The sequence below is a fragment of the Melanotaenia boesemani genome, chromosome 1 (assembly GCF_017639745.1).
Source record: "Melanotaenia boesemani isolate fMelBoe1 chromosome 1, fMelBoe1.pri, whole genome shotgun sequence".
In the NCBI taxonomy this organism is placed as follows: Eukaryota; Metazoa; Chordata; class Actinopteri; order Atheriniformes; family Melanotaeniidae; genus Melanotaenia; species Melanotaenia boesemani.
The window spans coordinates 3,117,799-3,139,270 of record NC_055682.1 but is presented as its reverse complement, the minus strand read 5'-3'; the positions used below and the strand labels follow the sequence as shown (position 1 = coordinate 3,139,270).

The 21,472-nt window shown below is 42.4% G+C and overlaps 2 protein-coding genes across 2 annotated transcripts in view; one reads left to right on the top strand and one right to left on the bottom strand.

Moving 5' to 3' along the window:
* The first annotated feature begins 337 nt into the window (after positions 1-337).
* Positions 338-18,236, top strand: arfgap2 (ADP-ribosylation factor GTPase activating protein 2). Its single transcript, XM_041979366.1, has 16 exons — positions 338-458; positions 2,358-2,476; positions 2,657-2,729; positions 2,867-2,998; positions 5,156-5,236; positions 7,148-7,253; positions 9,547-9,603; positions 11,220-11,272; positions 12,870-13,006; positions 13,105-13,236; positions 13,321-13,449; positions 14,315-14,467; positions 14,550-14,676; positions 14,761-14,848; positions 16,929-17,053; positions 17,373-18,236. The coding sequence occupies exons 1-16, from the start codon at positions 387-389 to the stop codon at positions 17,391-17,393; spliced, it is 1,605 nt and encodes a 534-aa protein (XP_041835300.1). The 5' UTR covers positions 338-386; the 3' UTR covers positions 17,394-18,236.
* Positions 17,826-21,472, bottom strand: part of pex16 (peroxisomal biogenesis factor 16) — a 31,284-nt gene continuing 27,637 nt past the window's right edge. Inside the window, exon 11 of the mRNA XM_041979396.1 lies at positions 17,826-21,355. Coding sequence (XP_041835330.1) covers positions 21,297-21,355 — 59 coding nt within the window. The 3' untranslated portion in view covers positions 17,826-21,296. The remainder of the gene's footprint in view (positions 21,356-21,472) is intronic.

Here is a 21,472-nt window from a genome sequence, read left to right as displayed (position 1 = left end):
ACCTGATCTGAAGTAGAGATTAGATATAAAGTAAAGCCATCGTACATTTTGACACAGGAATTCATAACAACCCCTTCAGCTACACGCTAAATCTGTGTAAAGACCCATCAAAAAGCTCGATTCTCAGTGGCTGGGTGGAGAGAGGGGGCTACTAATTACTGCAGATCATTAATTAAAGATGTTGACACGGAAAAGTTCAGACAGTGATTTTAGCTCAAACACTGTATTTTATTTTCTCAAAAACGAGGGATATGATCGTTTTACGGCAGGGTTTTACTCTCCCCTCCATCGGTTTGGTGATAAACAAGAACTTTCGTTTTTGTTTGATTTGGGACACACGACTTGCCGTAGTTACGTCAGCTAATGGAAATTGTCAGAGTGGCAAGATGGCTACTGAACCAAATAAGACCGAAATCCTTACCATTTTCAAAAGACTAAGATCTATTCCTACAAACAAGGTAAGCTAGAACGACGTTGTTGTTGTTTGTGTGGACTTTTGTGATCTTGTTTTTTGTTGGCACTCTTACGTTAGCTTGATTAGGTCGGTTGGGGACCGTGAGCTAGCGCTTAGCTTGGCCCGGCTCCACGGTCACACAGCTAGCCTTGGCTAACAACTGCTAACCTAAGCTAAGAGCTACTAGCCTGCCGGTATAGTTGTAACACATAAGGCCACGTAAACGGTTAGTGTTTGCCGAGGAAGGTGACACGTTAGCTACTGTGTTTTCGAACTCAGCTGAATTATTTAACTGGTTACGTGGATCTAAAAATATTAAGATTAAGCCGTCAAAGAGGTATAACAATGATGACGTTTACGTCGTGATATAAAGTTACACATAGGTGCAGGTGGCTTTGTCGGGTGTGTGTAATCATCTGAGGGGAGTTTTCTGTTGCCTCTTACATCCAAGTTATCAATGTTTAGGTTTACATATTTAACAAAGCTCCCGCAAATAAAACCATACTTTATGTCTTTAGTTCTAACATTCTTGATTTGTGTTTGTAGTGAAGTTGTATTTAAAAGTCCCAATCCAGACCTAATTTCCTCATATTTCTCTTCCGACTGCCAGATTTTCCTACGTAGCCTTGATCAATAGTTCTCCAGCTTTCTGAAGGTCTTTTAAGTTTTTCTTTGGACATTGACACTTATTTGAGTCCATTCCTTGTACCTGACCATTTTCAGAGGAGCTCAACTCTGACATGAATCATTCAAGCATATAAAGCCCCATAATTAAAAAAATGAACCAGTGTTGTGATGACATTTAACAGACAACTTAGGAAATAACCTGTTTAAAACAGGATCTATATGCTCTTTATTTCAAAGACACAATTTATTCTCATTTATATGTGGAAAAACAGCAAAGATAAGACAGTCTGTCAGACAAGAAAAAAAAAATTTTAACAGCAACGAGGTGATTCCCAAAGAGCTGTTAGTTTGGTGGCAGAAACTAGAAAACAGGAGGACAAATAAAGAAAAAGAATCAGGACTAAAAACTATCTACAGTAGATAAACAGGATCTGAAAGTGATGTCCTAAAGAAATAGGAACAAATCCAAGAAAGACCTGAACCAGGACCTGAGAGATGCATCTGGACCTTCAGTTGATCTACTGATATATAAGATCTTCTGAGGGCTGAAGCCGCATCAGAAATGGTGTCCATGGAAACGGGGCTATCAAGAAGCCATTCTTAAGGAAGGGAAACAGAAAGGAAAAACTGTATGTCACATGACCCAAGAACTGGCCTAAAGATCAGTGGCAACAGGTCTGATGGAGGGATGGATCCTTCCCAGAACCCGGACCTCAGCAGGTCTGATGGAGGGATGGATCCTTCCCAGAACCCGGACCTCAGCAGGTCTGATGGAGGGATGGATCCTTCCCAGAACCCGGACCTCAGCAGGTCTGATGGAGGGATGGATCCTTCCCAGAACCCGGACCTCAGCAGGTCTGATGGAGGCATGGATCCTTCCCAGAACCCGGCCCTAAGCAGGTCTGATGGAGGCATGGATCCTTCCCAGAACCCGGACCTCAGCAGGTCTGATGGAGGGATGGATCCTTCCCAGAAACCAGACCTCAGCAGGTCTGATGGAGTGAGAGAAGTCAGATGTATTTGAGGCACTTCAGTGGTGGAAAACAAACAAAAGTTCATCAGACTCATAAATGTTTTCAGGATGACTAAAACAAGTTGTACAACATCACCAAACACTGAATCACACTGGTGGGGAAGGTTTGCATATTGGTGCTTGAAATCTGAGGAAGTGATGTAACATATAATTATAATATCTTCAAGTGTTCTTTGAAATCTTTTCAGCACAGAATGACATGTTGCTCTAATCAGCCTCTGGTGACATGCTTTGTCTGTTCAGGCTTGTTTTGATTGTGCTGCCAAAAACCCGAGCTGGGCGAGCATCCCGTACGGTGTGTTCCTGTGCATCGACTGCTCTGGCATCCACCGCTCACTGGGAGTGCATCTCAGCTTCATCAGGTAAACTTCAACAATTATTATCATCAGCTTACTTCCGAGGACCAGTTTAACCACCGGGTTTATTAAATAAATTCATACTGTAGAGAATGGGTGTGTGCGCTATGCTGAAAATAGTTTTCCTTAGACGACAGGTTGTGAATGACTGCTGTCTGAGTTACATGCTCCTTTTCTTCCCTTCAGATCTACTGAGTTAGACTCCAACTGGAACTGGTTTCAGCTCAGATGTATGCAAGTTGGAGGCAATGCCAATGCGGTAAGTCAGAACCTCACTTTTCCCAGAAAATCAAGGGTTTGAACTGAAATAGAAAATTAGGAATCAGAATTGGGCGGTGGGCAGATTTTTCTTTGGTTTCTGACTCGGTGTGATAACCCTTCTCCTTCTGTCTGAAGACGGCCTTCTTCCGTCAACACGGCTGCTCCACAAACGACACCAACGCTAAGTATAACAGTCGCGCAGCCCAGATGTACCGGGAGAAAATTCGCCAGCTGGCAAATGCAGCATTGTCCAAGTATGGCACAGAAGTGAGTATCAGATGGGTGGAAATGTTTTGGATTATTAACACAAAATCTACTAAATATAAAATTTTGCTACAGAAAACTAAATAAAAGTGGACTTGCTAAATACATTCAAATAAATAAAGTTTCAAATTAAATAAACTGTAAAAAATATATTTAGTTTATTTAGATGTTTAATTCCAAAACATTTAATTCATAAAATGGTTAAAAATATTTTAAATTGTTATTTATCTGTGAAACTTTTCTTAGAATCTTTTTAGGAGTTGCCAGACGTGACAGGCTTTCTGCATCTGTAGCTCATTTTCATTCCCTTTTTTTTGTTTGTTTCGTAAAAATTCCAGCAGCTTTCCCCCGAGTGGACGTTTGGTTGCTAGCTGCTGCTTTAGTGTTGTGATGGGAAGTGTTAGCTAGCTCTCCATACACACCTCTCAGCTCTGCCTTGTTACCTCTGTTTAATACAGCGTAATGCATGAAGGGGTTTGTTCTTTTGCAATATTTTTTTTCTTTTCAGGGGTTTGGGCTAATTTTTGTCTTAATGTTTTTTTGTTTTAAATACTGCAGGCTAACTGCTAGCTGAGTGTCTTTTTTCTACTTATTGGAGTTTATTGCTGCATTGCAACAGAGCTTTTAATGGATAACAGTGATATCTGCTGTGTACGTTATTCGGTTTTGTGGCGCTCAGCCACTTTTAAGTTTTTTGCAGCCCTCTAGGTGGCGCTTGAGTCCCAAGCATGGGCCTCGTGATTAAGAATCACTGACTTAAACCATTCTTATTGTTCGCTGTGAGGAAAAAAGAGAATAATAGAGTGAAGAGAATAAGAAAGAGACAAATATAAAACAAATGGAAAGCAACAGCAACGTCTGTGCAACAGAAAGCATGCTATAGCTTCTGCAGGCAAACAAAGCAGACTATCATCAGGAGCACCTAATGGAAGACAAACAGAATCATTCAGTAAAAGCAAGACTACAAAAACTTCTATTGAAGATTAAACCTTCACAACAACTGTGTGTGAGTAAATAAATGTGTTAAATGCACATTTCTGTTGACTCAGAGCAGCAGACCGTCAGACTCCAGCGTGTCCCGGTTGAGGGTCTACAGGCTTCAGAGTGCGGGTTCGCGCTTCATTTCGCACAAGATGATGGTGAATGAGCAACAAAGCTCATTCACGTTTTTATTTTAACTCGCTTCAGTAGAAATGTGACAAAACCAAATACATTAAAAACATGTTTGTTAAACGGTGCCATTAAATTCTGTGATATTTGATACTCGTGGATTTTTAAGGGGTTAATGAAGAAACTACCAGCTGGAAAACAGCAGAGCCTCAGACAGGTTTTTTTTTTACATTATTACTTGGTCGGTGTTAACGTGCACTATGACGTGCAAACTTAGTCATTTCAGAGGTTTAAGTGATTCAACGTGCTTCTCGTCAGCTAGGTAGGCTGTCCCATTTCATGAACGGTAAGCGGCTTCGGAGTGACAGCCTACGTAGGACACGCCGAAGTGTGTAGACCCTGAATTGGGACACGGCTTTTATCACTGATTGAGTGTTGAAAATAATGTGGACTTTTCTGGTCATCATAAACTTTCAACTTATTTTTTGTTTTGTTTGTTTTGTATTTAACTCATCTGACGTCACACTTGAGAAATAAGATAATAAACTGGGACTTAATGAACTGTTGCATCATTAAATACAGGATGATCACGGTGAGGTAACACACGACAGCAGACATTTATTATCTTCTACTCATAGTTTGTGTCTGTCGAGTAAAACACAGAAACTTTTAAGTAATCTGAAGGAATCATGTTTTTGACTCAGATGAGATAGTGAGATGTTTACATTTTAAAACCTAAAAGAATTCAGATGAAGCCAAATGTTTACGGATGCTATGGTATGTAATTGGTAGAGTAGCAGTTCAGTCTAACTCAGTCATCGGGTTACAGGTCATTGTGTAGCTCACAGGTCCAGCAGTTCATTGGTCTGTCAGTAAATAAGTTCTGCTCCAGAAGTTCTGACATGTTATATAAGATCAGTAAAGGGATTATCAGTGTGGTGGATCCCACCCAGATTACACGGGGTATGTTATACTTCTTATCATTAGCAACATGATAAGAAAAACAATGTAAAATCATGTCTGTAACAAATTTTGTCGTCCTGCTTGCAGCTCTGGATCGACTCTCCTGCAGGAGGAACTCTGGCTGCTGCTGAGAAGAAGGAGGCCGACTTTTTTGCAGAACATGCGCAGGTTGGCTTTCTGCACGAGTGTGGTCACTAATTTAAACCAAAAGTCGTCTCAGATTACTAATACTTGATGTTTTAAGGGTGCCAGTATGCCATTTAAAAATGAATATAACCAGTGTACCAACTGGTAATATTCACTTTTCAGTGTGTTGGATGACTCACTAATGTCAACTAAAGTTGCTTATATGCAAATTTACCATCCTCACCCATTGGCCTGTCTCGATAAGCAATAATTAATTGCACGGTAAGAAAAAATGAGCACAATAAGTTTGCCGGCTGCGAACATTTTTATTATTTTTTTCCCCCTATGTTACTTTACCATAGACTGTGTATGACACTAGGTTTCCCTGTGAAGTGTCTCGACTGAACGCTCTGGTTACTAGCGGACTGATCTCTCTCTCGTGTCATACTTGACAGCAGCATGTTGCAGCATGAGACCGTGGTGAAGCACCTGTGCGAGCCGGTACGCCGCATTTGTTTTGCAGGGCTGCCGACACGCATCGGCCGTGAGACTCATGCATTTAAGTGGCTTCTCACGCTCTCGCGCCGATTCTCATGCTGAAATATGTAAATAAGTCGAATGGAGAAATAATAGCAGCGAGCGCCTCCTCATTTATTGTTTTGCTGCTCCTCACATGTAAGCAGAGCACACACATGTAGCCTACAACTCCAGTACAAAGCCCCCACTTCCTGGTCTACCGTAATAACCCCTGTAATGCGCAGGCACATTACACAAATAGAGTCAACCTATATACTACTGTAAATGACAAAATACACATCAAGAGCAGCAATGCTGGCTAATCGAGAGGTTCAGGAGGATTCCCGGCAGGCCGCATTACTTTTGGGCCGGTGTCCCGGCGTGTGTGAAAAAGGCGCGTCGCAGCAGCGCATCGCAGCAGCGTCGCAGCAGCTCGTCGCAGCAGCGCGGTTCACTCACTGCTCATAGATCAGTCTGACACGTAGTGATGAGGGGAGATATTTCAGCTTTACAAACGATGCGCAGTGTGTGTGTATAACAGCTTTTAAACGTGTGTGAAGAGGTTAAAAATTCAGGAGGCAAAACATAATTTGGTTGTTTCAGTCGCACCTGTTTTAATATCGCTAAGTCCTTAGAAATGAAAATCTAAGAGTTAATTTCTGAAATGGTAAGAACATTTTACATGCCATCCTGGGCATTTTCTGGGGTTATTCTGGCATTATTCCAGGGAACCTGTTTGTTCAGCAGAGCTTTGCTTGAGGTGTTGTGTTGTCCCACTATAAATTCTCTAAATGACTTTTGCTGGATTCTGGTCTGGTGGCATACTTGTCTTGGTTAGTTTTGTTCGTTTCTTCTGCAGTTCTGATGTAATTTAGGTTTTTCTTGAGCTGTCATTCTAATGCTCCCACCCCCTGCTTCACTGCACATTCGACCCAAACCTGCTGATATTTGGTATCCATCTAAACAAGTTGAAAGTTTTTAGCTTAGTTTTGTGCCAATGGCCAGAAAGTTTTTGTTAGATGCTGTTTGTTAAGATGAGCGCTGTCCTTTATGCTGAGCCGTCACTTGGTGTCAGGAGGACGGGTCTGATCAGTGGGTATGCAGGTTGTACTTGAAGTATTTATCTTCCACGTGGATCGATGATGCAGATATTCTGTACAGAGAATTCTGGGTTCCTGGGTGCAAAACACACAGGTCAGCTAATGTTTAGATCGGAATTTATGACTTCTCCTCTGAAAAGATTCGACTATGACATTTTCTGTCTTCTGTCATTAACTTTCAATGCATCACATAAACATTTTGATATTGGTCATTTTGTGACTTGGATGTGTAACCAGCCAAACAATTTAAGCTGAAATTATTGAAGGAAACTGAAAAACTAAAGTTTAATATTATGATCTGATATTGTAACAAGCTGTACTGTATTTTCCCTTTTAGCTTGCTAACGACTGGAGCATGGGGCCCCCCTCAGAGCCGCAGCAGAATGGAGCCGCCATCACTCCACAGCTGACGGACACATCGGCTAAAGGCCAGGCTGACAACCGTAAGACGACTAAGCTGTTGCTGTTAAAGTTCATGTGCTCCGTGTGAACAGCTGCTAAGTCTTGGCAGTGCTATCAGAATTTGACTTGACTTGGCAACACAAAGTGTCTTAAAAACTGCTGGTACTGACTCTGAAGTTCACAGGCAGAGTCTAATTAAAGCCACCAGTGTGTTTTAAACTGGAACAAACAGGCTTGAAATGAGATCCTGCACACTGCTGCAGTGCTGTCCCATCCATCACCTTCACCCGTGTTTACTTGTGTTGTCATAGAGGTGCTTTAATCAGGCTGTTTTGCCTCCTTTAAGAACTGATGTTGACTAAAATGACACCACTCGCCCTCAGAAACACATTTTGGGAGATTCTAACTGATTGAAAAGCTTTCAGTTTCTTCCTGATTCAGGGTTTATAACCTGCAGCTAATAAACCGTATTCAGTCTGTGCTGCCATGTTAAAACTCTGGTGCATCACTGGAGGTCTCCACATATGGACAATCTGTCAGCAATGCTGTCAGACTGTAGTGTTCCCAGATTATTCACCGACATCCTGCTAGGCCTGTCACGATAACCAATTTAGCTGTACGATAAATTTTCTCAGAAATTATCGCGATAAACGATAATATTGCGCAAAGCGCTAATGTGTCATTTTGAGACCATTCTCAACTAATATAATAATAATAATGCAAGTACACATTTTCAAAGATCAATAAACTAAATAAATAAAAGCGCCTTTTTCACATAAGCCGGGACGCCGGCCCAAAAGTAATGCAGCCCACTGGGAATCCTCCCAAACCTCTCGATTAGCCGGCATTGCTCTTAATGTGTATTTTGTCAAATACGCTAGTGTTAACCATTCCCGCTTCTTATCCGCCGATAGTAGTCGGAGGACACGGGGGAGATCCGTCCTCTCCAGGGCCGAAGTGGAGTTGGCTTCGGGGTTAACTCCCAATTACTCTTCTCTCGCCGCTCACGGCGTGGAGCACCATAAAAAAAAGGAAACAGCGGTTGTGCTGAGAAACGGCTTTATTATAACGCACCGTTATTGTTTTTCCTGACTGTTCTGCCTAACCGCTCCGTCTCTTCTCTTCACACCTTTTCTTCTTCTGCTACTCTCGTTCCTCATAAGCTCTTCTTCTCCTCCCTCTGCGCTCACGCTCACTCTCACGCGCACTGAGCTGCTGGATCGCACACACAAAGTTAGACACATCGCACAACACTAGTATATAGGCTGACTCTATTTGCGTAATGTGCCTGCGGATTACAGGGGTTATTACGGTAGACCAGGAAGTGGGGGCTTTGTACTGACGTCGTAAGCTAGATGTGTGTGTTCTGCTTACATGTGGGGAGCAGCGAAATGATAAAAGAGGAGGTGCTTGCATCTATTATTTCTCCATTCGACTTATTTACATATTTCAGCATGAGAATCGGAGGTTTAGCGCGAGAGCGTGAGAAGCCACTTAAATGCGCAAGTCTCACGGCCATTGCGTGTTGGCAGCCCTGCAAAACAAATGCGGCTTACCGGCTCGTGCTGCAACATGCTGCAGTCAAGTATGACACCAGAGAGATCACTCCGCAACAAACCAGAGCGTTGAGTCGAAATACGCCATAGTGAAACCTATTGTCATACACAGTTTATGGTAAAGGGAGGACTAATAAAAATAATCGCGGCCGGCAAACTTATCGTGCTCTTATTTTCTTATCGTTCAATTAATTGACTTATTGCTTATCGCGACAGGCCTACATCCTGCTTCCCTTTCAACACTTTCTCTTTAAAACTGAAAGACTGTTAAATTAGAACTACCTTTGTTTTTCTTTAGATTTTGAAGCAGCTACTAGTCTTGTCTTTCATTTACTTTTTTTTCTTAAGTTTAAAAAATTAAGTTATTTTTCTTATGAATTTGCTAAACATTTAAATCGGATTAATTTTGTGTATCAGTTGCTCTCTTAATAAGAAGTGGTGTGTGGTTTGTTACAGCCTAATGAAACACAATAACCACAACAGCAATTATGTTCCCGTAAACTGATTTGGTGTTGGAAAAAAACGTATCAGCAGAAATCTAATCTCAGATATTAGAATCTGATCAAAACCCCACAATAGTTGATCGGTGCCTCTCTAAATATTTCCAGCATGTTTGGGATCTATAAGAAGCTTTAAAAGTGTATTATGGGAAACGTTAGCTTAGCTCATAATATCTTCTGCCCCCAGTGACCCGTTTCCTGTGGTTCCTACACGTTTTATGTGCTGCTACATCCATCCTGTAATATGTGTTTGATGAGTCTGTCGTGTTTGCTTCCAGAGCCAGAGGAAGGACCCAGCATCGATGGTCTGAGCACATCACCCAAAGCCTCCCTCGGTGAGTAAATCAGCCCGAGAGAAGCACATCTCATCTTCTTTCATAAGCTGTCGCCTACCATTTACCTCCTCATTCACTGTGTTCATATATACACCTCCCTCCCATTAATCTCCTCATTTCACTGCAGTTTTTCCAGCTTGTTTTAAGATCTTTTGATCCGATATGAGCTCAGGCTCTGAATTATTACCGGAAAGTAAACACTTTTAATACTGGTGTAGATATTATTGACCACTTTGGTTGTGCAGAAACTCATCAAAGGTCAAAGCTTTTTTCAACAGTAGTGATAGCTACAGTAGTTTAGTTTTAAGCATAATATATGTTTAAAAACCAGTTTCACAGACACCCACGAGAACAAGAACAAAGTTCTCGCAGTGGATGGGACAAGCTTCACTAAGAAGCAATTTTCCAGATTATTTTAATCATATAGCAGATTTCATCCATGAGGACTGAAGAAAATCTTCCACACAAATGTGAGCAAAAATGACACATTCAGTAAGTTATTCAGCCTGTACATTAGGGGATCCGTTGGCAGGGCACCGAGTTCCATCCCACAGGGGACGAATATTAACACCTTCCAGTTGGGTTCTTAGACCAGACTGCCGGACCACCTTCACATGTAAGTCTCTTTGGAGAAAGGCTTGACTACATGACTGCAGAGAGAATAGAAATGCTGGTTTGTGTTCTGAGCGCCTGCAAATGGAAGGTTTTCCACCTGCATGAATAGAAAATAGGAAATATCAGACTTTTGGACTTGGATCTTATTGGAGGAGGTCTTCTCATGTCCAGTGTCACTCTGTGTTTGGGTCATCCCCGGTCCTGCTGTCCCGTCCTGTAGAGGACTCCATGCGTTTGTCGTCACAGGAAGGATGGACACCCAGAGGTGAAAAGTGTGTGTATCGTCCCGCTTTAAACGCATGGCCAACCAGTTCACCCACCGTGGATCTCTGTTACTGAGACTCTCCACTATCCTGCTAAACTGCTAATTACTAGTATTTAATTAAAACAAAGCTGCCCTCCGAAGAGGAGTGGTGGTGGTGGGCCGGAAAAAACCTGCATGGCTTTGTCTGCGTGACACTTTCTGAGCCGCTGTCCGTCCTCACCTCGCTGTCAGGTCATGCAAATATCTGTGGTGGGAGAGGCTGAGATGGTTGAGAGCTATTTGTGACGAGCACCTGCTGTTTAGCAAGATGCTTCCAGCAAAATAAAGCTTGGTATTCTCATTCAGCCCCAACAATGCTGTTGTGTAAGCATCAGTGTCTTTGTGAAGTTGCAGCTAATCAGCGTTTAGCCTCCAGCGTTTCAGTGAAACAAGTCATTTCCAAAGACCAGCATAGATTTCTAACAGTAGTGGTGATCGTGACAAGTCTGTCTGAACGATGAATTCTTTCCTAAATTATATCTGCTTCTCTTTGTGACACAAATCCCGTCTGCAGCGAAACCAGGCGACTGCATTCGTGTCTAACTGCTTTTTTCTGTTTGATAATTAACCTTGAAAAGCTGCAAGACGAGCTTCCCCAGCATGACCCAGTTCCTCTGAGCTGCTCTGGGTTTCTCGCTTTGATTTAAAGTCTTAAAGATCTAAATGTCTTTTAAAGAGAGTCTTGCTTGTGTTACAGATGTGAAGCCTTCCATCATCGGGAAGAAGAAGCCCATGGCTGCCAAGAAAGGGGTGAGTGCAGCTCAAACCACCAGCAATCTGCTCATTTCAAGGTTTCGTTAGGAAAGTTTTACATTCTTTAAAGGTCCCATATTATACACTTTATTCCCAATCTGAGACCATTCATTAATATCTAAATGAAATATTTCCGCCATGGTATGGACAAATCGACCCTCAGTTTGAGTGCAGCGGCTTCTCTTCACCTCCCTCTTTTTAGCAGCTTCAGAAATGTGCCGTTTATGGTGGGCGGAACCCTGGTGGAGCAGCTCAGCTGTTGGCTCCGCCCATCGCATCGCCCGTCATGAGGTGATTGACAGGTTAATATATTTTCAAGCTATCAGACTAATAAGGCCGAAACGATAAAATAACTGCCAGCTCTTACCTCTCCAGCTGTGTCACGGACAGTTGGTATTGAACCTGGCTTCAGCTTCAAACGGTTGGCGAAGCCTGCTTTCCATGCCCCCATGTTGTGGAAACAGTCCTCTTTGAAATGCTGGCCACAGACATGCAAAACCTTTGGAAGTTTTCCGGGTACATTTCCTCCAAAAATAAAATTAATCCACTCAGTCCTCGTGGGTTCAGTGGATGGAAGTAAAAAAACGTTTTCGTGTTCATTTATGCAGCCACAAACAGAACAGTGCTTCTGTCGCTTAGCCATGTCCGCTAACGAGGGTTGCCGAAGAGGGAAAAACACTGGGCGCTAGGTGATTTTTAGAGGGCGGGCTTTGAGAGCCGGTAGACGGGTCCATCGCTCTGTGGGGAGTGGTTATTGTCCCTTATGACGTCATAACGTACACGCTTTCAAACAAGCTCATTTCAGCGCTTACTTCCCTAGAGGTGGAGCAGGGGGGAGAGAGAGCGCCTGAAAGAGTTTCACACTTACGGGTCTCCTACACATGCGGGGGGACCAGTATGACTGTTCCAAAACCATTAAAAAGTGAATTTTGCATAATATGGGACCTTTAACCTTAAAAGCACGTTTTTATCATCACTCTCTGTCAGAAACTACACTTTTAGTTCCTTGTATCTGTGAAGTTTGAGCTGTTGGGAGGTCAAAGTGGATCCAACAGACTCCTGCAGAAGCTGGTGTTTCACAGCGAGCACCATGTTTTCATGCAGCGGTGTCGTGTTTCTAAAACCTCCTGCATCGTGGCCACCCGGGTGTCGCATGCTCCGCGCCAGGAGAGGTCATGTTGCACTGGAGCTCATTGCTGCTCCCAGTTAATAATGATTAATAAGGGTTCATCCCTTTTCAAGCCCTGGAAAGGCAACTAAATATGCCCAAACTCCAAAAGCACATCTGAAGTTAAAGTTCAGCTTTCTGGTTAACGTCATGAGTGATTTTAAAAACCAAGAAATGTGTTTTTCTCCAGATGAGCTTTGAATTAACATTCAGAACTTTAACTGGGCTATAAAAACCTCACACACACTCCAGGAAAAAGCATTTTTCTGAGCTCTGATGTCTAATAAATACATACAGCTGATCAGTTATTTCCACAAACTATTCTGTGAATACTTCCTACATACTGTAAGACAACAGAAGTCAGTTAGTAGGTCACTGAAGAGGCTTTTAAACCCTGAAGTGATCTGTACCACATCCTTCCTGCAGCTCGGAGCAAAGAAAGGTCTCGGTGCCCAGAAGGTGAGCAGCCAGAGTTTCTCTGAGGTGGAGAAGCAGGCGCAGGTGGCCGAAAAGCTGAGGGAGGAGCAGGTGGCCGAGGCCAAGAAACAAGCCGAGGAATCCATGTGAGGACAGAAAATATTCTCCTTATCGTGTAGATGTCGGTTCAGAAAGCAAAGCGCCATGTTGGGAGGATTAAAGCGTTTCTGTCTGGCTGCTGCAGAGTGACGTCGATGCGTCTGGCCTACAAGGAGCTGGAGATCGACAGGAAGATGGAGGAGAAGAAGCTGCAGAGCCTGGAAGGGAAGAAGAGGGAGCAGGCCGAGAGGCTGGGGATGGGCTTCGGGAACAGGAGGTAAGCTCGACAGTTCGACCCCTCCATGACAACGGTACAGTTACAGTGTGTGTGTGTTAATGTGTGTGTCGTTTCCCGTTTCAGCGCCGTGTCGCACTCGGTCATGTCAGAGATGCAGGTGATCGAGCAGGAAACACCTGTGGGAGCCAAGTCGTCCTCTCGCTCCAAACTGGACATGTTTGATGAGCCGGGCTTCACCTCTGGACCCCCGAAGTACGCGTCACGCTCAGCCCACAATCTGAACTCCTCCCTCTGGGTTCTGTCTGACAGAACCAGCCAGTTTCCTTCATTTTAATGCAATTCATGGCACACAGAGTAGTTTCCAGGTTTCACTGGATGTGGGGAGTAAGGCAGAAGACAGGTAGCCCCACAACCAGGGTGGTGGTGCGGTACATGTCGTGTAAAGGTAAAACATGTAAATTAAATCAAATATAAGGAAGTAACATGGCAGTAATACACACTATGATATAGTACTGTAGTATAATATGTAATCTAGAATGTATATTAAATGGCAATAAAGTACATTTTACTATTATATAGGGTGTAATATTATAAACTGTAATAATAACAGTATAAGAGTACTAATAATAGATAATAATAAATTATTAATTGGGCAGTATTAGCCTATGATTACAGAGGCAGGCTTGGGTCTGGAGGACTCTGGTCCCTGTTCTGGCAACAGAGGTGTAAAAGCCCATTTATGCTCGATGTAGAAGACGGATACGCAGAAGACAGAGTTTCATCTGTCTTCTGCATCAGTTACAAGCATAATTTAGTCCGTCTTCAGGTAGATTAGCTATCTGTAAGCAATACCACCAGAAATCACAGGGGGCAGCACCACCTTTAACGCGTTATTTTGACAGCCCTAGTTATAATATAATATAATATAATATAATGCCATAAGCTGTGCTATGGTATGATAAACAGTATACTAATAATAATAACATGAGGAGTACACCAATACTGTCCTGTGCGATAAAGTAAACCGTGTAAGTGTGAAAGTAATGAATAAATAGTGACAGCACTTTATGATTAATAATCTCACCACCGGCTTAATCCCAGGTGTTTCCTGTTTCAGGTACAAGGACAACCCCTTCACTGTGGGGGACAGTTTTGGATCCCGGTGGGACACTGATGGAGGGACCGCTTCTTTCACCACCTCCTGGACTCTGGAGAAGGAGGACCCCAAAGAGGAGGTCACCATCTCTAGTATTCAGCCAATTGGAGAGAGGTATTGCACAGATGTTCATGCACACACACGCAGACACACACACGCTGGTTGTGTTGGTTCTGACGTGTCCCTTTAAATTCAGACGTCCCAGCAGGAGGAAAGCAGAGGCGTCGGCTCCGGTCTCCGAGTCCAATGAGGCCAGACAGAAGTTCGCCAACGCCAAGGCCATCTCCTCCGACATGTTCTTCGGACGGGAGAGCAGCGCAGAGGTGAGACATGTTCCTTTCAGCGTGAAGCCGCCACCAGCACACGCTTGTTATTTCACCTGGGCTTGACTTTGTCCTCTGTCTCAGTACGATGCCAAGACGAGACTGGAGAGCATGTCTGGCAGCACCTCCATCAGCTCGGCCGACCTGTTTGGAGACGACAGCGACCATAAAGGTGAGGCCTGTTCCTCTCCTGGTTATACAACCTAGTCCTGCATGTGGACTGGATCAGATCTAAAGTTAATAAAGCAGTTCAGATAATAATCTCCTCCTCCTTCATTATAGTTTGGTTTATTCTTTCTTACTGTAATATAGTTTGGACAACAACTCGTCTGCTCCGTTTTATTCCCTTTATTTAACAACCTGAAAATTCTCACCGTATTTTTATACGAAATGTATTCCAACATTTAAATATACCTGATCATTTATTAATAAGAAGTCCTAATGTAGAAAGTTTAAGGAGGTGTCATTTATATTTAATCTTTATTTAACCAGGAAATGATCCATTGAGATTAAAAAGTGTCCTGCTGATACACATTATATTTGCAGGTTTTCATACAATGTTGTGTTTTAATCTAAGTGTTTAGTTTTCTTACTTAATATTTATTTTCTTAAAAAGTAAAACTTGAGGACTAAATTATTAGCACCATATAAAATTCCAGTTTTTTTCTACGTTATCCCAAGTGCTTTTTTTAACGGGCAAAGAATTGTCAACATGTGATTTGTAAACATAGAAAAATAAATTAATTCTGTTTTCACACAATAACAGAACTGATGCAGGAAACATGAAAATGTCCAGGGTCGGCATCATTAGCCCTCTTAAGTGCTGATCTGTTTACCGAGCCATCGAACAATCCCATGTACAAGATCTTTAACTTGGTTATGCTCAAAGCTGGTAAGACCATGATAAAAATAAAAAGGTTTCCTCACACACAGTTTAAAAACTGAGCATCACTCGAGAGAGTATCAAGGCAAAAACACACATCTCTCCTGGTGAAGAACCACCTCCAAAGACCAAAGTGCACGTTGTTGACTGGCCTGCATCAAGTCCTGACTTTAACATTAAAAACCTGTGGGGTGATCTTTAGACGAAGGTCCACCAAGTCTGGAGGAATTTGAGAGATTTGCTTAAGAAGCCTGGGCTGGGATATCTGAAGAGAGGCATCACACGACAGCTGTTATCCAGCAGCTGCTAGGCGGTTAGCATCAGGAGGCCATCATCTTGACCCTGGGAGGTTTTTTTTTTTTTTTTTTTTTGTAGAATAATTTAATTTCTGGCTTCAAAGTAAAATAATTTAAGCATCCAAAACAAAACTATGATGTCTGTTAAATATTATTTGCTTTGTTTAACAGTATTTGGGAAAAACTTTAAAAATAATTACATTTTCCTAAGGAGGCGAATAACTTTGTCCTCAAGCTTTGTCCTTAGAGGTGGAGGCTGATTCAAGCCGGTTTGGGCTTTTTGTGCTTCTTCCTGCTGGGTCCTCCAGGTTTTAGAAGTTTCTCTGCACACGTGTGCTAATCACCCACGGGTTTGAGCCAGATGTGTTGCAGCAGGGAAACCTGCAGGACACCGGTTTTTTAAACTGATTTTAAACAGTCTGTTGCTGGATTAAAGAAGGATCTCAGCCAATAAGAGCGTTTCAGGTTGACCTAAAGCACTCATATGAACCGGTTTTGGGTCAAGGTTTGTTCCTCCTCATGCCAAAATTTCTCCTTTTTACAGCACGCCTATTTTTAGGTTTTAAAACATAATTAAAACACAGACTTTCCCCTCAGAAGGTGAGCTGAGATTATAATCCTGCAGTCCGTTCCAGCAGAGAAACCACATGTTCTTCCCTCAGTGTTACAAGGCAGATTCACACAGCTGTTCCTTTTCTCTTGAAATCCTGAACATGTCCCGTTTGGGCGTTTGGCCTTGATTTTATATGTCAGATAAGTTGGATTATTTTAGTCTTTGAGTTGAGATTTTTACAGGAAACAGTTTGCTGTTAAAGTTACGGAACTTTTCTTTATATAGAAGTATGCAATACACTTTTACTGAACTGTGCTCAGCCCCTCCTCCGGTGCCTCCGAGGTCCATCTCTTCTGTCGTCATCAGTGTCTCGGGAACGGTGGTGTGTAACTCTACGGAACTTTTCCAGACATCCCGTCAGGAGGTTTACAGTCCAGCTGCTAAAGTAGATCAGTTAACGCAGGAACGAGGGTTTTATATTTGTTCCAGCTTTCTGAATTTCTCCTCTTTCTGCTTCCAGGGAGGGCATCAGGCTTCGACAACGTGCTCCCCTCCGGCCCGGACATCGCTCAGTTCAAACAGGGAGTGAAGACCGTCGCGGGCAAGATGGCCGTCCTCGCCAACGGCGTGATGAACACGATCCAGGTGAGGATCAGAAACATTTGTAGTTGTTCCCTCCTATTTGCACTTGAAGAATGGATGACATTTATCAGTGACCAGTCCTCAGAAGACCTGTGGCATGGCTCAGTGGGTAGAGTGGTCGTCTTGTAGCCCGAGGGTTGCTGGTTCGATCCTGGCCTGGAGAGTTCATGTTGAGGTGTCCCTGAGCAGGACTCCAAACCCCAAAGTGCTCCTGATGGGTGGTGGTTAACACCTTGCATGGCAGCTTCCGCCATCAGTGTGTGAATAATGTGAAGTGTTATATAAATACAGACCATTTACTACTTTGTTTTGTTTTGCTCAGGACCGTTACGGCTCCTACTGAGCGGCGGCCTGAAGACACGCCTACCAACGCCCGTGTAGAACCAACCAGCCTCCGAATGACACGTGCATCTGGACGACACGCAGAGGGTTGCATGAGGAAAGACGGCGTCCCTCTCGCCCGTCCTCCACTAGAGACAATTTTCCAGGACTGAGACAGTATTTCCTCCTCTCATCCTCATTAGCAGACTCTTATTTTCATAAACGAAACCATGAAAGGATTTAAATTCTTTTCTAAAACCAGATGATTTTGTCGTTTACTGTCTGCAATATTTTGGTCTTAGCTTTTCAAAAACAATGTGAGTAAATTCTTCTATATTTTATTCTTTATTCATAAATCAGAGTGTTGATTTTGTTTTATGTGATATTAAAACAAGGCACAGTTTCTATTTTTAGTTAATTTGAAGAGAAAGTTTCAGCAGGTTTCTTTTTACTGACACGAAGCACTGATTCTGTGGAGGTGAACCATCGGACGTCTTAGCTGCTGTTATTTCCTCCAGACGGCCGACCCGGCGGTTCTGTTCTGCTGTCATTTACTTCGGCTTGTTTCACTTCCACGGCTGTAAACGGTTGACAGGAATCAGACGTGCTCGGCGTGGTGTGAGCGTTTCCATCCATCACACACCCCCCTTCGCCTTGCGCTCTGAGCAGACTCCATGTTGGCCGAGCAGATGAGGTCTGGAGGCGGTTTGTTCATTTTCTGATATTTTTCCCTCTACATGCCTGTGTATTCCTCACCTACTGAGAGCCTCCAGAAAAAAACACGTGTGGACTGAAAGGATGAAAGTATTTATTTGTAGGCTACAAAAAAAACTTATTCAGTATGTTAATAAAGATCAAAAACCTTCTTATTGACTCCATTTTTTTGGCTTTTTCTGCAGGAAACAAATATTAACTCTCGTGGGAATTTTCTTCCTTCAGGTCATTAGTGGACAGAAACAGCTTCACTTTTTTCTTGTCTTAAAACTGTAGGTCAGCTTGTGGTGTGTAACTCAACCGGTCGAGCAGCCACCTCCACGTAGAGGCTACAGCTCCTCGGTGCACTGGCTCGAGTCCCGACCTGGGGCGGTTAGTAGCTTAGCTTAATGTCTCTGACCCCACTTTCCTGTCCATGTCCAAGTACTGTCAAATAAAGGCCACTAGAGCCCAAAAAAGTCAGTGTCAATCCTTATGAAACCTGTAGCTGGATGTCTCGGGTGGCAGAGCAGCCGTCTCCCATGCAGGAGACGGAGGAGAGAGAGTTCGATTCCCCCCAAGAGACAAATCTCAACACCTCCCAGTTGGGTCTTTTGGCTAGACCCCGACCACTGTAAGTCGCTTTGGATGAAAGCGTCTGCTAAATGACTGTAATGTACCAAATATGCATTTATTTAAATTATTTTAACACTTAAAAGGCTAATTTAATTACGTCACTGTTTTTCTTCAAAAATATACATAAAGTGAGTTACTTTCCATCTAAGAAATGTTAAGATCTGGGATTATTAGTATTTTACAAAAAAGATTTATTTTAGAGGACAAAGAAGTCCTCTCCCAAAAAGTGCCATAAAACAAAGATTGAGATTTTTCCACTTTTTTAAAATCTTTCCACTAAATATGTCATTAAATGCCAATTTATTAACATGTGAAAAAAAGAAAAATAATTTTCATAAAACACGTTTGTGAGTTGGAGGGAGTTTTCTTAGACTTAAATTTACTAAAAATTAATCATAAAACACTAACTTGGATCTTTCCTGAAAATCACCCAAACATGCATGAAGTTTCTTTTCATAAAAATTTGCATTGTATAATTAAACAGGCATTGAAAGGGTTAAAATAAACTGAATAGTTACATATTTGGTATTTTTAATTAGGACTGAAGTTGATGGGGCATTTTGAGAAGAAAAGTGGAAAACCGAGTCTGTAATGTTTTGTTTTGTGTCCACTAATGAAGGAAAAAAGTCTCTGATGGCCGGCGAGTTAAATCTACTAAAAATAACTACTCTAACAGTGATTGGTTTTACAGTGTCGGATTTAAAATTTACTGCCCTTTCAGGTCCTTAGAAGACTAAAAACAGTCTCCCAAAAAAGGACTATAAAAACTTTGATCAAGTCTTCAGTATATTTAACCATTTAATGCTGTATTTATTACTGATAAGTTTGAGACATTTTGCATCATTTTATGGTAAAAACTTTGCTTAAAACCCTGTAGTACACAATGATACGTCTTCTGCCCCCTGGTGGACACCTTTTACACTACAACATTTTTGACATCAAAAAATAAATATATAAAATTATTTTGGTTATTTTTAGGGCTGTCGAAAATAACGCGTTAACAGCAGTAACTAATTTATGTTATTAATTCCGTTAATATTTTAACCCTAATAATATTTTAATGCAATTAACGCATTTGCAGAATACGTCCATCATTTCTCCCTTATGGACCTATGGGTGCCGCCCCGGGAGGATGGTGGCGTTTTAACACCCGAACTTCTCGGGTTGCGAGGGCTCCACAGCCGCACTCTTCCCGCCTTTAATAAAAAGAAAAGACTTCCTGCGTTTACCTGGTTAGTGGCTCTCCGGACGTCTCTGTGCAGCCCAGCGTGGCTCCTCCCTCTCATATTCTTTTATGAATCATGGCGGCTGTCAGCGATCAGCTGATCAGCTTTTCTCTCTTGTTGTGTGTGTTTATGGATCAGCTGAGAAAGAGGAAGCTAGCGGTTCATGTTCACACCGTCACATATTTACCCCAAAGTCTTGTTGTTGGCAGGACCTTCTCTAACTGGGTAGCTGCTGGTGGTAGACTGGGTTTATATGCAGGGCCGCGTCTAGAAAAGTTCTGATGGGGGGCCAGGCAGGAGCTCTGACCAGGAAAAGGGGGGCATAGATGACACCTTTTTATAGGTCTAGATTTTATGAAATATTGAACTGATTATTACAACTGAACTAATCATCTAATTTGTAAAAAAAAAAAAAAAAAAAAATACAGTATAAAATACAGTAAAAATGATCAAATTTCAAGCATAGCTGCGAATGGTGATTAACCATGATTAATTAATTTGGGATTAATCTGGTTACATTTTTTATCTTTTGACAGCCCTAATTTTTTTTTTTTTTTTTACATTTTGTTAAAGGGCAAATAAAGATTTCAGAAAAAAATATTTGACTTTTCTCCCCATTTTTTCTTGAGCCGGGCTCTAAAGGGTTAAGATTGATCTTAAGAGAAAGAAATAATAGATATTTTTTTATTTGAACCAAACTGGCATTAAACGTGTTGAAATGATATCTTTGATAGTTTTAATAAGATTTGAGCAACAAACAGGGAAAAAGTATGAATCCAGTTTTTTAACAGTTTCTGGGGAGGAAAGCGTTCCTGGTATGTTGTTAATCTTAATGAAATAAAAAGAAACTGGAATTTCAAAGTTCTTTGAGGAGAAAAGCATCCTCCCAGACGGGGAAACGCATCCAGAACAGAGAGCAAGAACTGGCCTGAATGGAGGAGAAAGTCCTCGGCGACCTGCAGGGGTTCAGTTGGAAACTGATCTCCAGTCATGGGAAAAGTTTTGTGTTGTTGCAGCGCAGCCTCTGCAGCCAGCTGCTGACAACGAAAATCACCACAAAGATGTCACACAAGTCATAAATCTGTCATCCCGGAGACGGAGCTTAAATCTTAAACTGGAGGAATGAAGTGGCCCAACCTGCCTGACGGGCGGCAAATCTGCTTCTAGCACAGGATGATGGCTTCGTCAGGATCACAAGGTCAGCTGTTCCTGACGTCTGAAATGTGTTTGGAATCATTTCCACTAAATTTAATCAGATTTGTGGGGATTGATGGGAAGCGTCTCTGTCTCTGGAGGAGGAGGAGCAGCATCCAGACGGGTCCTTCCTCCCTGCTGCCTCAGATCATTTACAAACATGGAGTCCTGCAGGTTTACCCCCAGTTATAGAAGTAGATCTTCTGCCAGGCGGGGAGGTACTCCATCAGAGGACCTGAAACACACAGCAGCACCTCAGTTCTGATGCAGTTCAGTCAGTTACCAGCAGCTGATGCTATTTTCATTATTGTTTTAACTAAAATTCAACCCGGGGCAAACAAAAACGAGCAGC

Excerpts from the sequence above, each read along its gene's own strand:
- arfgap2 (XM_041979366.1), top strand. The coding sequence starts at position 387 with ATGGCTACTGAACCAAATAAGACCGAAATCCTTACCATTTTCAAAAGA. Across the intron at positions 13,450-14,314 it reads TTCACCTCTGGACCCCCGAA|GTACAAGGACAACCCCTTCA; the intron begins GTACGCGTCACG and ends TTCCTGTTTCAG. Across the intron at positions 14,677-14,760 it reads GACGGGAGAGCAGCGCAGAG|TACGATGCCAAGACGAGACT; the intron begins GTGAGACATGTT and ends CCTCTGTCTCAG.